The 12,401-nt window shown below is 39.5% G+C and overlaps 1 protein-coding gene across 3 annotated transcripts in view; it reads left to right on the top strand.

The window, feature by feature from the left end:
• The window catches only part of Cad87A (cadherin 87A), a 672,761-nt gene that overhangs the window by 249,639 nt on the left and 410,721 nt on the right, over window positions 1-12,401 (top strand). For all 3 annotated transcript variants that reach the window (XM_089252829.1, XM_089252827.1, XM_089252828.1), the window contains one exon: window positions 8,283-8,355. In XM_089252829.1, the coding sequence (XP_089108955.1) occupies window positions 8,283-8,355 (73 nt within the window). The remainder of the gene's footprint in view (window positions 1-8,282; window positions 8,356-12,401) is intronic.

Raw genomic sequence — 12,401 nt, 5'->3', positions numbered from 1 at the left:
TTTGTGTACCATATTTTGATGTTCTTGTGGCCTCTACAAATGCTGATGAGCACAAGAAGCATTTGCATCAAGTGTTAAATCGTTTTTCCAAATTGGGAGTGTCAACGCTGCCAAATGTATTCTGGGGCAACCATTAGTTCCATTTTTGCATCATATTTTTCCCATGAAAGATTATTTTTCAGATCCCAGGGAGAGAAAAAAAATCCTTATCAGCATTTTCCTTCAGATCCCCTACTGAGTCTTATCATTTGAAGGGTGGGATTTTGCATAGTGAAAAACAATGTTTGCCAAGGAACAATCCGCCCTCTGAGTAAATAGATGAAGAGATCTAAAGTGGAGAGACCCTCCTTTCCATTGTTGAAAACAAAGTCAATACCAGCTCTTGACTTCTTTTCTATCTCCTGAAAAAAACTTTTTATCCTCTTGATTTTTTTTTCCTGCCTGTGGGTAGAGAACCTTTAACTTTTATATGTTGAAGAAATGATTTGAACTAAATTATCTCTGTGTGAGATTTCCAAGGAAACTGGTATTGTATACAAGATCATATATGCAATTTTATTTTGTAAGGGCTGGTGGTGGGAAAATAATCTGTCTGTATTGTGCTTGTCAATTGTATATTACTGCAATATGATATACATTCACCCCCTCCCTGTATTTGCAGTTCTTTTTCCTTCATTGGATTTTTTTTCAGGCAATCGTCATTCACATGTTTTATGTGTAAAGTTTTAGTTGTGCGTGTTTAAGATGGTTCATTTGTCCAGTGTTACTGATAATGTTGTGAAAAGACAAAAAAAAGTGAAAACTTTACAAGAAAAATTGGATATGCTGGCTATGCTTGTGGAAAGTAAGTTAATTGCTGCGGTAGCTCACCATTACGTAATCAGCAACCTATGGTGAGATATATCAAGAAAATCAAGAAATTTTCAAGAAAATATCAAGAAATAATTGAATCTGAAATTCGATCTGCCATGGCTCTAGCTGCACCTGTGGCAGTGAAAACTTTGCATCGCCTACGGAATCCATGTTTCTCATACAGAAAATGCTGGTGTTTTTTTGTGGGTACAAGACTGTTACAAAGAAGGTAGTCAAATTGATTGTAATATTATAATAGGAAATGGTGAAAAGATTAATTTACTCTTCTATAAAGGGGAGGGCTGGTGAAACGTCTATTTCATCAGAATTTTATGCAAGTAAAAGTTGATTTCAGAGGTTTAAGAAACGATTTGGATCACGTAATATAAAATCACTTGCAAACAAGCTGCTGCTGACCAAGAGGCAACTAGAAAATTTCCAAAGACTCTGTAGAAAATTATTGAAGAGAAGGGATATTCATACCTCAGCAGGTGTTTAACGCTGAAGAAACTGCATTATTTTGTAAAATGATGCAGAGAACATTTATCACCTAAGAAGTAAAGCAAACCCCTGGTTTTAAGGCAAGTTAAGGTTATGACAGATACAGGAAACTGGCTAAGTGAGGAGATATCAATGTTTCAGGAAAGGAAAATTCATCTCTGCCCTCACGGGACTCGAACCTCGGTCTCTCGTTTGCCGAACGAGTACTCTACCAAACTATGAAGACAGATAGAATCTCTTCTCCTTGGAGCATATGTATATGCTGAATGGCTCTGAGCAATGGACGGTGGCAACATTCTATTATAGCTCGCAAATGACATCTGGGCCACAGATGGTGGTATATGATGAAAGACGTCACACGAGAGACGGGTTCGAGTGCTTGAGGGCAGAGATGAATTTTCCTTTCCTGAAAGTTTGATATCTCCTCACTTAACCAGTTTCCTATATCTGTCGTATTAACAAGGGAGAGTGACATTTTTTTTCAAGTTAAGGTTGACTTACTATGTTGTTTTTGCAAAAGCGTAGGGGTACATGGTAAAGCCCACAGTCATTTTCAAATCTATGAATCCATGAGCATTGAAGGAAAAGGATAAGTCAAAGCTCCCGCACAGTATTTTGGATGAATAATAGAAAAGCTTGGACTATGTTTAAACCAATCCTGGAAAGTGTTTTCAATGTTTCGTTCCAAAAGTCAGGAAGTACCTTGAGAGTGAAGACATGCCATTCAAAGTTCTTTTGATACTGAATAAAACTTTTGGACACCTAGATGTCAATGAGTTCAAAGCTGATGGTGTGGAAGTCCATTATATGTCTCCTAATACAACATCTATCATTCAGCCCCTTTGATCAGGGGGTAATGCAAGCATTCAAGGCTCTCTATACATGTCACTTAATGAAGATGATTGTGTATGCAATAAAAGAAGATGCAAATGCAGAAAATATCTTGAAGGTATGGAAGAATTATACTATCCCTAATGCCATTACTGTCATCACTAGAACCATGGCAGCTCTTTAGAGAGAAACTGTCAACTCAGGTTGAATTGACCTTTGGTCACAATGTGTGCTCCAGGACACAACCATTTTTACAGAGCCAACTGAAGGGATTATAAAAGACATTGTCATGTTAGCGAAACAGGTGGATGAAGAAGGGTTCAGTGATATAGATATCAGGGCTCCCACTCGTCCTACTTTTCCTACTTTCTTGGTTTTGTCCTACTTTCTAGTTTTTGTCCTCCTTTTTTACCAAATCCTATCAATAAAATTTGTGTAATTGATTTTAATTGAGCAGGAAATCGTTGATATATTGTCAAATATTACAAATGTTGGAGAATGCAATTAATGATTCTGCCAAAGCAGAAATTGTATAATTTTTCAGGTTATTTGAGGCGGGGGGGGGGGGGATGTATGTGGACCATTTGGTTTATTGATTTTTCATTTGCTTAGTTTGAGGGTTCAACAAAGTAGAGTAGTCATTAAAAACTTCTGTCTGGATGGAAAAATAATTTTGCTTCATGGTCTTGGACAGTAACTAACATTCATCATTCAAAATAATGTTGCAAATAAGTGCAACAACAGTTTGCATTTCAAAGCAGTTGGATACATAGGCCTATTCTAGGTTTGGTGATTCTGGTGCTATCCAATAGCATTCAGTTGTCTTCTGAATTTTTAAGGTATGAAGTGGCATAAACAATATTTACAATGCTCAGCAAAGAGCTAGAAATGGAAGTGCTTCATTTGTCAAAAATAATTACTGTCATTGAAGAGTAAAATGTGAACAAATCCCTTTAAAAAATGATGGACAATGCAGTAAAACTATCTGGTTCACCTTGCCTTATTTACATCGGATCTTGTAATCTACACATTTTGCACTGTGCTTTTGAAAGTGGTCTCCAAGGAATTTTATAAAAAAAATAAGCATCATTCTTAAAAAACATACTTCAAAATTTGCTGTGCATTGTCGAAGAAAGTTGACAAGCTCTGCACTTTGAAAGACTTCAAAAAGAATGTAATATATGTATATGAGGAGAGACAGCAAAGAATTATCTGTGGTTGCTAGTGCACTGTTTTGGCCAAAAATTGGTTTTGTAAACAAGTCATTTGTCATTTTGCTTTGGCTTGAGTCAATCTCATAAGAAACTGAAATAGTGATAAAAATTGTTTTTTCGGGTTCGAAGACCGTCGTCCGTTTGAGTTGGTTCTCAACGTTTCCCGAACACTAGTGGTTGGCATCATCAGCAGAAATGATAAACTGGATCAAAGTCAAGTTTTCCGGAGTCTCAGGTTGTATTTATGCACATAAGTGGCTTGAACTACACTATTGTTTTGCGATTGATCAGGTATCTGCAGAACAGAAGCACTTTCTCCTCGCATTTATGGTTTGCCGAAAATACATAAAGAACTGGTTCCGTTGCGGCCAATTGTGAGCTCCATTGGATCTCCCACCTACAATCTAGCCAAGGTGTTAACCACCATCTTGCAGCCACACATAGGAAAAACAAGCACATTTGTGAAAGATTCTGGTCACTTCGTCGAAAAAATAAGAAATATCAACTTGCAACCTGATGATATACTGGTGAGCTTCGACATCGTATCATTGTTCACCAAGGTGCCACTGAAAGACGTCTTAGCACTACTCGATGAAATATTCCAAAAAGATATAGTAGGCCTTTTCCAGCTTTGCCTTACTACAACCTATTTCACCTGGAACAACATCATCTATGAACAGACGGATGGAGTGGCTATGGGAAGCCCCTTGAGCCCGGTAGTTGCCAACTTCTTTATGGAAAAATTCAAGGAGCAGGCAGTAACAACAGCGCCTCTCAAACCAACAATTTGGCTCCGCTACGTTGACGATACATTCGTTGTTTGGGGGCATGGTGAAGAAAATCTTCACCGATTCTTGGACCATCTCAACGGAATTCATGTGGCACATTAAGTTCACTATGGAAATAGAGAAAGAAGGACAGATCCCGTTCTTGGACGTTCTGGTCAGCCGTCAAGGTCAACGTTTAGGCCACAGCATTTATCGTAAGCCTACTCACACCAACAGATATGTTCATAAGCTCTCCAATCATCATCCTCACCAAAAACGAGGCGTACTGAAAACCTTGATCGAGAGGGCAAGAAGACTATGTGAAGGAAAAGATCTAGGTAAAGAGATTGAGCACTTAAAATCAGTTTTCTGCTCTAATGGGTACACGAAAGACTACATCAAGAAAGCCTTGAGCTCCGTCAAGGAATCACCAACGGAAAATGAGCAGTCACAATCAATTGGAAAAGCTGTGCTGCCTTTTATCCCCGGAGTGACGGCAAGAATCAGCAAGGTCATGAAAAAACATCGTATAAAGACCATTTTCAAACCAACCAGAAAAATATGTGAAATGCTGCGATCAGCAAAAGACCACCGTGAACCTCTATCAACACCGGGGATCTACCGAATACCGTGCACCTGTGGTCAGGTATATATTGGAACCACAAAAAGATCTGTGGCCACGAGAATAAAAGAGCACGAATGATGCTGTAGAATGGGCCAAACAGAAAAGTCGGCGGTGGAAGAGCATGCGCTTTACGACAACCACAGTGTACAGTTCAGCGAAACACAGGTAATAGCTAATGTTGACCACTTCTTCCCACGAATCTACAGAGAGGCTATTGAAATATACAAGCACAAAAACAGCTATAATAGAAGAGAAGAAACTTTGAAATTGAGCAGATCCTGGACACCAGCTCTCAGAAGAACAAGAACCTTCCCCTTCAAGGTCCAGCAACAGAATGACGACAACAGCCAATCAGATAACTCCACATCTCTCGGCCAATCAGGTTCTACCAGCATAACAAATGTTTACAATACGCTGCCAGCCATAGAATCAACTGACCAATCGCAAAACAATAGTGTAATTCAAGCTACTTATGTACATAAATACAACCTGAGACTCCGGAAAACTTGACTTTGATCCAGTTTATCATTTCTCCTGATGATGCCAACCACTAGTGTTGGGGAAACGTTGAGAACCAACTCAAACGGACGACAGTCTTTGAACCCGAGAAAACAATTTTTATCAAATGATGGCCGCAAAAACCTTATCAACTATTTACATCGCCTCTACGGGGAGGGAGTTGTCAAGTCTTACCGGAAGTTAAGTAAACTTAGGAGATCAAAAGCGCAACTGCTGTCGTTGCTCGCATTCTTGTCACGTTGCCGAGATTCGAATATCATTCCCGCCTTTCTGAAGATGTAACGCCTCTTCGTTACTGTACAAGCTGAGAACAGATGTTCCAAAAAGTCAGTCTCCTTACCAACTACCAAATTTAATGATAATGATTTAGATGGCAAGAGTTTAAAAGTGCAAGTCCATCTCTGGGATGAGAGAGAGAGAACCAAAGGAAAATTGGGACCGGGTCCACATCGATTACACTGGGCCTTTCCAGAACAATGTTTTCTTGATTGCTATCAATGCAAAATCCAAATGGGCCGAGATCAAAATATGTCTCAATACGGATTCTACATTCTCACTTCTTGAAATGTTATCTGACGTTTTCACTATGTACGGGTTTTCACTCACATTTGTCTCAGACAATGCAATAGTTTTTGTTGATCAGCAACATCCTGATTACTCCCAGAATTCAGATATTTAACTGCATCACCAAAAACAGGATGTATCAGTCACAGACCAACCCAACCTGATACCCAGCTTTGAAGGTCAACATGGCAATGCAGATCTCTATCATACCTGCAAGAGTATGTCACAGATTAACTATTCAATTAAGCATGGGGGGGGGGGAACTGTTTTATCTGGCAACAAGATGAAAAACCAGTAGTCAAAACCATTCAGTTTGTGTGTTGACGTCCTGTATTAATCCCGGTCACATTGCCGGTTGCTGCGTTATGTCTTTGTCTATATTCTGTACATTATTTATTAATCCAGTTCATGCGTATGCAAATAAAGAAATATGGAACCAATCAGTGTACGACCCTGCAGTCTGCAACGCCTATATAACACAACAAGTGTCTGGCATAGTTGTTAGATGGGTTACTGCTGCTACAATGGCAGGTTATCGAGATTTAAGTGAGTTTGAACGTGGTGTTATAGTCGGCGCATGAGAGATGGGACATAGCATCTCCGAGGTAGCGATGAAATTTGGATTTTCATGTACAACCATTTCACGAATGTACCGTGAATATCGGGAATCAGGTAAAAAATTAAATCTACGATATCGCTGCGGCCGGAAAAAGATCATGCAAGAACAGGACCACTGATGAGAATCATTAAAAGTGACAGACATGCAACCCTTCCGCAAATTGCTGCAGATTTCAATACTGGCCATCAACAAGTGTCAGCGTGCGAACCATTCAACGAAACATCATTGATATGGGGACTGTTCAAGCTGGTGGAGGCTCTGTGATGATATGGGGCGTGTGCAGTTGGCGTGATATGGGACCCCTGATACATCTAGATGCGACTCTGACAGGTGACAGGTATGTAAGCATCCTGTCTGATCACCTGCACCCATTCATGTCCATTGTGCATTCCGACGGACTTGGACAATTTCAGCAGGACATTGCGACACCCCACACGTCCAGAATTGCTGCAAAGTGGCCCCAGGATCACTCTTCTGACATTAGACACTTCCGCTGGCCACCAAAATCCCCAGACATGAACATTATTGAACATATCTGGGATGCCTTGCAACGTGCTGTTCAGAAGAGATCTCCACTCCCTCTTACTCCTACGGATTTATGGACAGCCCTGCAGGATTCATGGTGTCAATTACCTCCAGCACTACTCCAGACATTAGTCGAGTCCATGCCACGTCGTGTTATGGCACTTCTGCGGGCTCGCTGGGGCCGTACACAATATTAGGCAGGTGACAGGTTTTTTGGCTCTTCAGTGTAGTATATAATAACATCACACACATGTCTCAAATTGGTCTCACCTCAGATAAAATAACACCTGTTCCTGAGGTCCGAGAAAATGGTCATCTCTCGGTTACCCTAACGCTGTCTACAAACTTTCACGTCTTATGTTCACCAATTCAAGAGGTGAGCAAAAAATGGTTCACTCACAGTCACCCTTTATGTCCTTCGCCTTTCAGCTAGGTCTTGGGTCCATTCATCCACAATAAGTTTTCATCTGGTATTGTCCATCACTCGTGTGACTTATCTTCAGTCCTTTCATCCAAAATTAGTTTGTGCAGATTCGTTCCAATGGGAAGGAAGAGCTCCCAGAACTGTTAAAGATAATGAACTGAATATTCATCATTTTTGAGCTTATTGTTGATGTCCTATTCTTAGGTATAACTCATGCGAGTGTGATTTCTGCCATTTTGAATTTTAGAGCGAGCCAGGCTGTATCTGAAAAATAAGTTAATCATGGGAAAATTCTTTTAATATCATAAAACCTCAGTAACATTTATTTTGCATTTGATGAAGAAATTAAAATTCAGGCATGTAGTTATAGGTTGTAAAATTTTATTGATACTTGAAATGAAAGGGAATAACATGCATAATTGTCTATGATTTTATTCTTGAGAAAAGTTTTCAAGATTTGATGTATGAAGTTCAAAAGTAAACCACACACACCCACACAATTCTTTCGAAATTGAAAGCTATGTGTGTGTGTGTATGACACATTATCAAGTGAGTTATGTGGGCAGGGTAACAATAATAATGAAAAACTTTAGCTATACGATCAAAACATAATATTCTGTTGTTGAAAACACCCCTTAACAGCTCATTGTGTATTCCTTTCAATCTTTTGTAGGCGTCCATCGCTATAGCCATTTTCATTGGGTCCTTTTTATTTATTTTATCCTTTGAGAATGAAACCTAGCATTTCAAAATGATCGTAAGGTTTTAAATTGTGAATGAATAAATTTATTTCACTTGTTTTATTTTACCAGCATTTCAAGTTTTTAATTTTCATTTTCAGGATGCGAACAACAACAGGCCTGTTTTTGAGAAGGAAGAATATGATGCAGTGATTTCCGAATCGTCTTTCCCAGGTTATACAGCATTTTAGTATATGTATATAGTAGCACTTGAGTCTTTTGACTACAATAAATGCTGGGCTTAGCATGGATCACGACCTCAAAAATAGTGAAAATAGTGACAAAATAGTTTAAAAATGTGATCAAATTAACAATGAAATTTTATCTTCAATAGTATGAACCATTTCTACTAAGCTTTGCATTTCAATGGAAAGCTTTCAATTTTTTTTAAATGTAATAAGTAGTATGAAGTAAATAAATCAAACTGTAACCCCATTCTGTTAACCAGAAAAGTTTTGAATTACTTAGCAAATTTATCAACTATGTTAGAGAATTATATTACGTTATTTATAAGTAACAGTTGCAACACCTTTCCTCATGTTGCTTTTCACAACCCATCTCAAAATCAATTTAATCACGTAAATTTGCAAAATAGGAGTTCTGAAGAGTTCTCTTCACTTTTTACAATAGTTTTTTAGAAAATTTCTAAAATTTATATTATTTAGTTTGTGGAAAGGAATGTTCTTCCTACAGAGCATTGCATAAATTTTTTGAAAATTCATTTTTCCCTTCATACTGCGAAGTTGAAACGGTGGTCGACAGGGTCTGCATAGAATGTTGTTCACTCTTTCCTTTCCTAGCTATATGGCCACTCGTTTTCATGAAAGAAATCTAATTTTAAATGATTTCATGTGATGCGGTCAACACATGAACGACTATCTTGGAAACTACATTGTTTTACGTTTGGTTGGTAACTTTGCGCTATCGCTACCAAACCAGACTTGCACCTCGTTCATATTCCTCTGCGGGACTTCTAACGAATTGGTACATGTTGGAATGTGTGTGTGTATATATAGTGAACCTTCCGTGAAGTTCGTTTCTGTGTAATGCTTGTTATATATGTGTAGTGCTGCCATCTGCAATCAATTTTTTAAACTATGAGTTTTTCTCAACTCAGTAATGAATGAATAATTGTAATGGTGTAAGCCTGTTGCTCTCTGTGGCGAGAATTTTTAACTGGGAGATCTGCTCACATTTGTGCCTCAAAAATAACTTTGTGCTGCTGTTTGTTTACCTTCTTGAATGATGTTCTTAATTGCATCTTCATGTATTAAAATATAATTAATGTTATTTAGGCCTTCTCAGACTCTATCTAACTCCCGATTTCTAACAGTTTTCACGTGCTGGTCAACTTGGAATTTCTTTTTGCGAGCAATATTTTTTTCACATAGCCTGCAATATATTATTTCCCCATTTGCCATCAAATCTTTAGGCTTTTCGGAAATCCATTTTCTTAAAAAATCGCTTTTGTATTTCTTCATTTTAGGCATTTCTAAGTGTGGTCACTAACAAGAGAAAAATCGGAGAAAATTTCTGAAGAGGGGTTTGCAATTGCACGATTTGCTTATGCTAGTAGACTAAAGAAAAACAGAAGTTTTTTACACTTCTTAAAGTTTTAACCAGTTAAAGGAATTAAACATAAACAATTTTTGAGAGTTTAAGCTTTAGTAAATATTGCACATCAAATGGATTAGGTCTCACCGATCTGTGAATCTGTTAGACTGAGTTCATTGCACCTACGCATCAGCTTCTCTAACTGTGTGGATGTCACCGGCCAGTATCCCAAGTAGTCTAGTCTCGAGACTGTGTCTGCTCAGCATCTCATGTGATAGAGGTTCTATGACGGCATCTGTCCTGCTTCGCTGTCCCTGTCGAGGTCTCCCTTCTCCACGTGAGGCACACAAGACCAGGTTTCGGTGAAGAGTCGATGTCCCGAAGAGAAAGCTAATACTCCATCTCTCTTGCCCCACAGCTGTTAGGAACAAGAGCCCTAGGTCCTTGCTTTTACCTTAGTTAGACTGTATTAATATTATGTCATTATATTCTGGTGTAGACTCACCAGAATATAATGACGTACTCTGCACGAGGCGAGACGCCTTGTTAAGTGCTGAACTTTGTGTGTATTTTTAGATCTGTCTTTTTCTCTGCACAGTGGTGGCTTTTAAGGAAAAACCTCCATATTCCAAGAACCAATTAGACAGCAGAATCAATTGCGTGTAAAAACTTAACATACTGAACAGTAAACTCATTTACATATCATATGGAATAAAATACTATTTTCAACTTTTGACACATGGAAGTTGGCAACATAGAAAAGGTAAACATTGAAGACCTGGCCAGGGTCCGCAACAATAGGCCTATCACACATTGAAATTCTCATGAAATTATTGACCGTGAATGGTCCGTGGCCCACAGACGGCATGAAGGTAAAACCACTGCACGTTATTCTTGTATAATTACATTGCTAAATATTTATCACAGTTTGATATTGCAAATTAACATTTATTTTCTTTATACGGAGTTAGATGACGACTCTGTGGTATTCCCACCAGCGATCTGCGGGACCCTAAGATCGGAAGACAAGCTCCAGGATCCATCACACGGGTGTAAACGGAATTTATATGGGACATCGGTAGCCCGACCTCTGGTCCCGTTCTCACCCGACAGCCAGGAGACCCCACCCCCTGACTGCCAGACTTAAGCTGGCAGTCATAACTGAGCCGGAATGCCAGCGGGTACCTCTGGTGGTTTCCGGTAACCAAGAGGTCCCCCTGGGGCCTAAACTAGAATTAAATTGAAATGAAGAAATTTGTGAAAAATCCCAGGTCGTCATGTACAAAGATTTTCTACATTTGTTACCAATTTCGGAATGTACAGGCCACTACACATGCAATGATTTCTTATATATCAGCGATCGTCACCTTTCTCTTATCCGTCGGAGCACAGTGCGATTCCCCGAAATCAGCGTCTTGGTTGAAGATTAATCCCATATGATTTACCCTGGCGATATATAGTCTTATCTTGTTGACGTGTGTAGTTCCCTTGAGCTGGCAGTTTCAAATTCCACCAGCACGGAACACTGTCTGGTCAGCCGCTTTACTGTTGCAGGGACCTGCAACAGTAATAACTTATGTGTCTTTAATAACTTATGTGTTGAAGTTGGTCGTAAGACTAGTACTTTATCACCTGTCTGAAATTTTTTCCCTAGACCAAAGGTTATACTGCTTCGTGTAAATGGCTTGACTTTTCTCGGAGTTTGCTTTCACTATTTCACTTTGCTGATCTTCTCTTGCAAATCCTCAATGTACTCCTTAGTGGAACGAGAAACATAGAGTTTAATCTGCCTTTCACCAGTCCAATAGTTTTTCACTAGATTTAACAGTCCCAGTGGTAAACGGCCATACACTAGTTGAAATGGAGACACTCCCGTGGTGCTATGAGGCTCATTTGATCATTTTTGTCGCACCACGGTCATTTTCTGCACACGAGGGCTAATTAGACCGGGACCTACAATTTATTGCCGATTCCGAACGGCAGGCTTGTTTTTTTTTATACTCATCGAGAGGTTGGCGCGCTAACCCCTGGATGGGGGACTCCCTGCGGTAGCAATTTTTTGCTGCGGTCAAGTCGCCGTTTTTTGTTGTACCCCTGTGTCAGGAAAGTTTTCTGACAAGGATGAACCGGGTATCGAACTCGCGACACCTCTAAACATCCTTTGGTACTTTAGGCGAGCATCTTATCGACCGGGCTACCGCGCCCCCTGCTATGAGGCACCTCTCTGTATGCGAATAATAGTGAAGGTAAATGCTGGTCCCAATTACGACCATTTTCTAGAATATTTTTTATTCAGCAAGTACTTGAGGGTCCTGTTCTACCTTTCCACCACTCCCATGCTCTCAGGGTGTCCTGGTGTTGCGAACCTGGGTGTCACACCTATCGCATCCAAAAAACTTCCAAAAGTTTTGACGTGAAGTTTGCACCCTGATCGGTGCATATAGTCTTCGAAAATGTGGTACCAGTGAAAATCTCTATGAGCACATTACACGTAGTTTTTGCACTGATATTTCTCACAGAGAGCATGCATCTATACAGGGTTCGCACATCCTTACAAACTCCTTAAAAACTCCTAACTTTTCATTTCCTTCTGAAAGGGCCCTTATAACTCCGTACTTTTTGCAGCCAAGCCTGAAAAAGTCCTTTTTTTTTCTCTGAAGGGATGA

Source organism: Pholcus phalangioides, unplaced genomic scaffold (genome assembly GCF_987345545.1).
Source record: "Pholcus phalangioides strain wild (caught in Gottingen) unplaced genomic scaffold, Ppha-v1.0 ptg000031l_1, whole genome shotgun sequence".
Classification (NCBI taxonomy): Eukaryota; Metazoa; Arthropoda; class Arachnida; order Araneae; family Pholcidae; genus Pholcus; species Pholcus phalangioides.
This window is presented reverse-complemented; position numbering and strand designations above follow the sequence as displayed.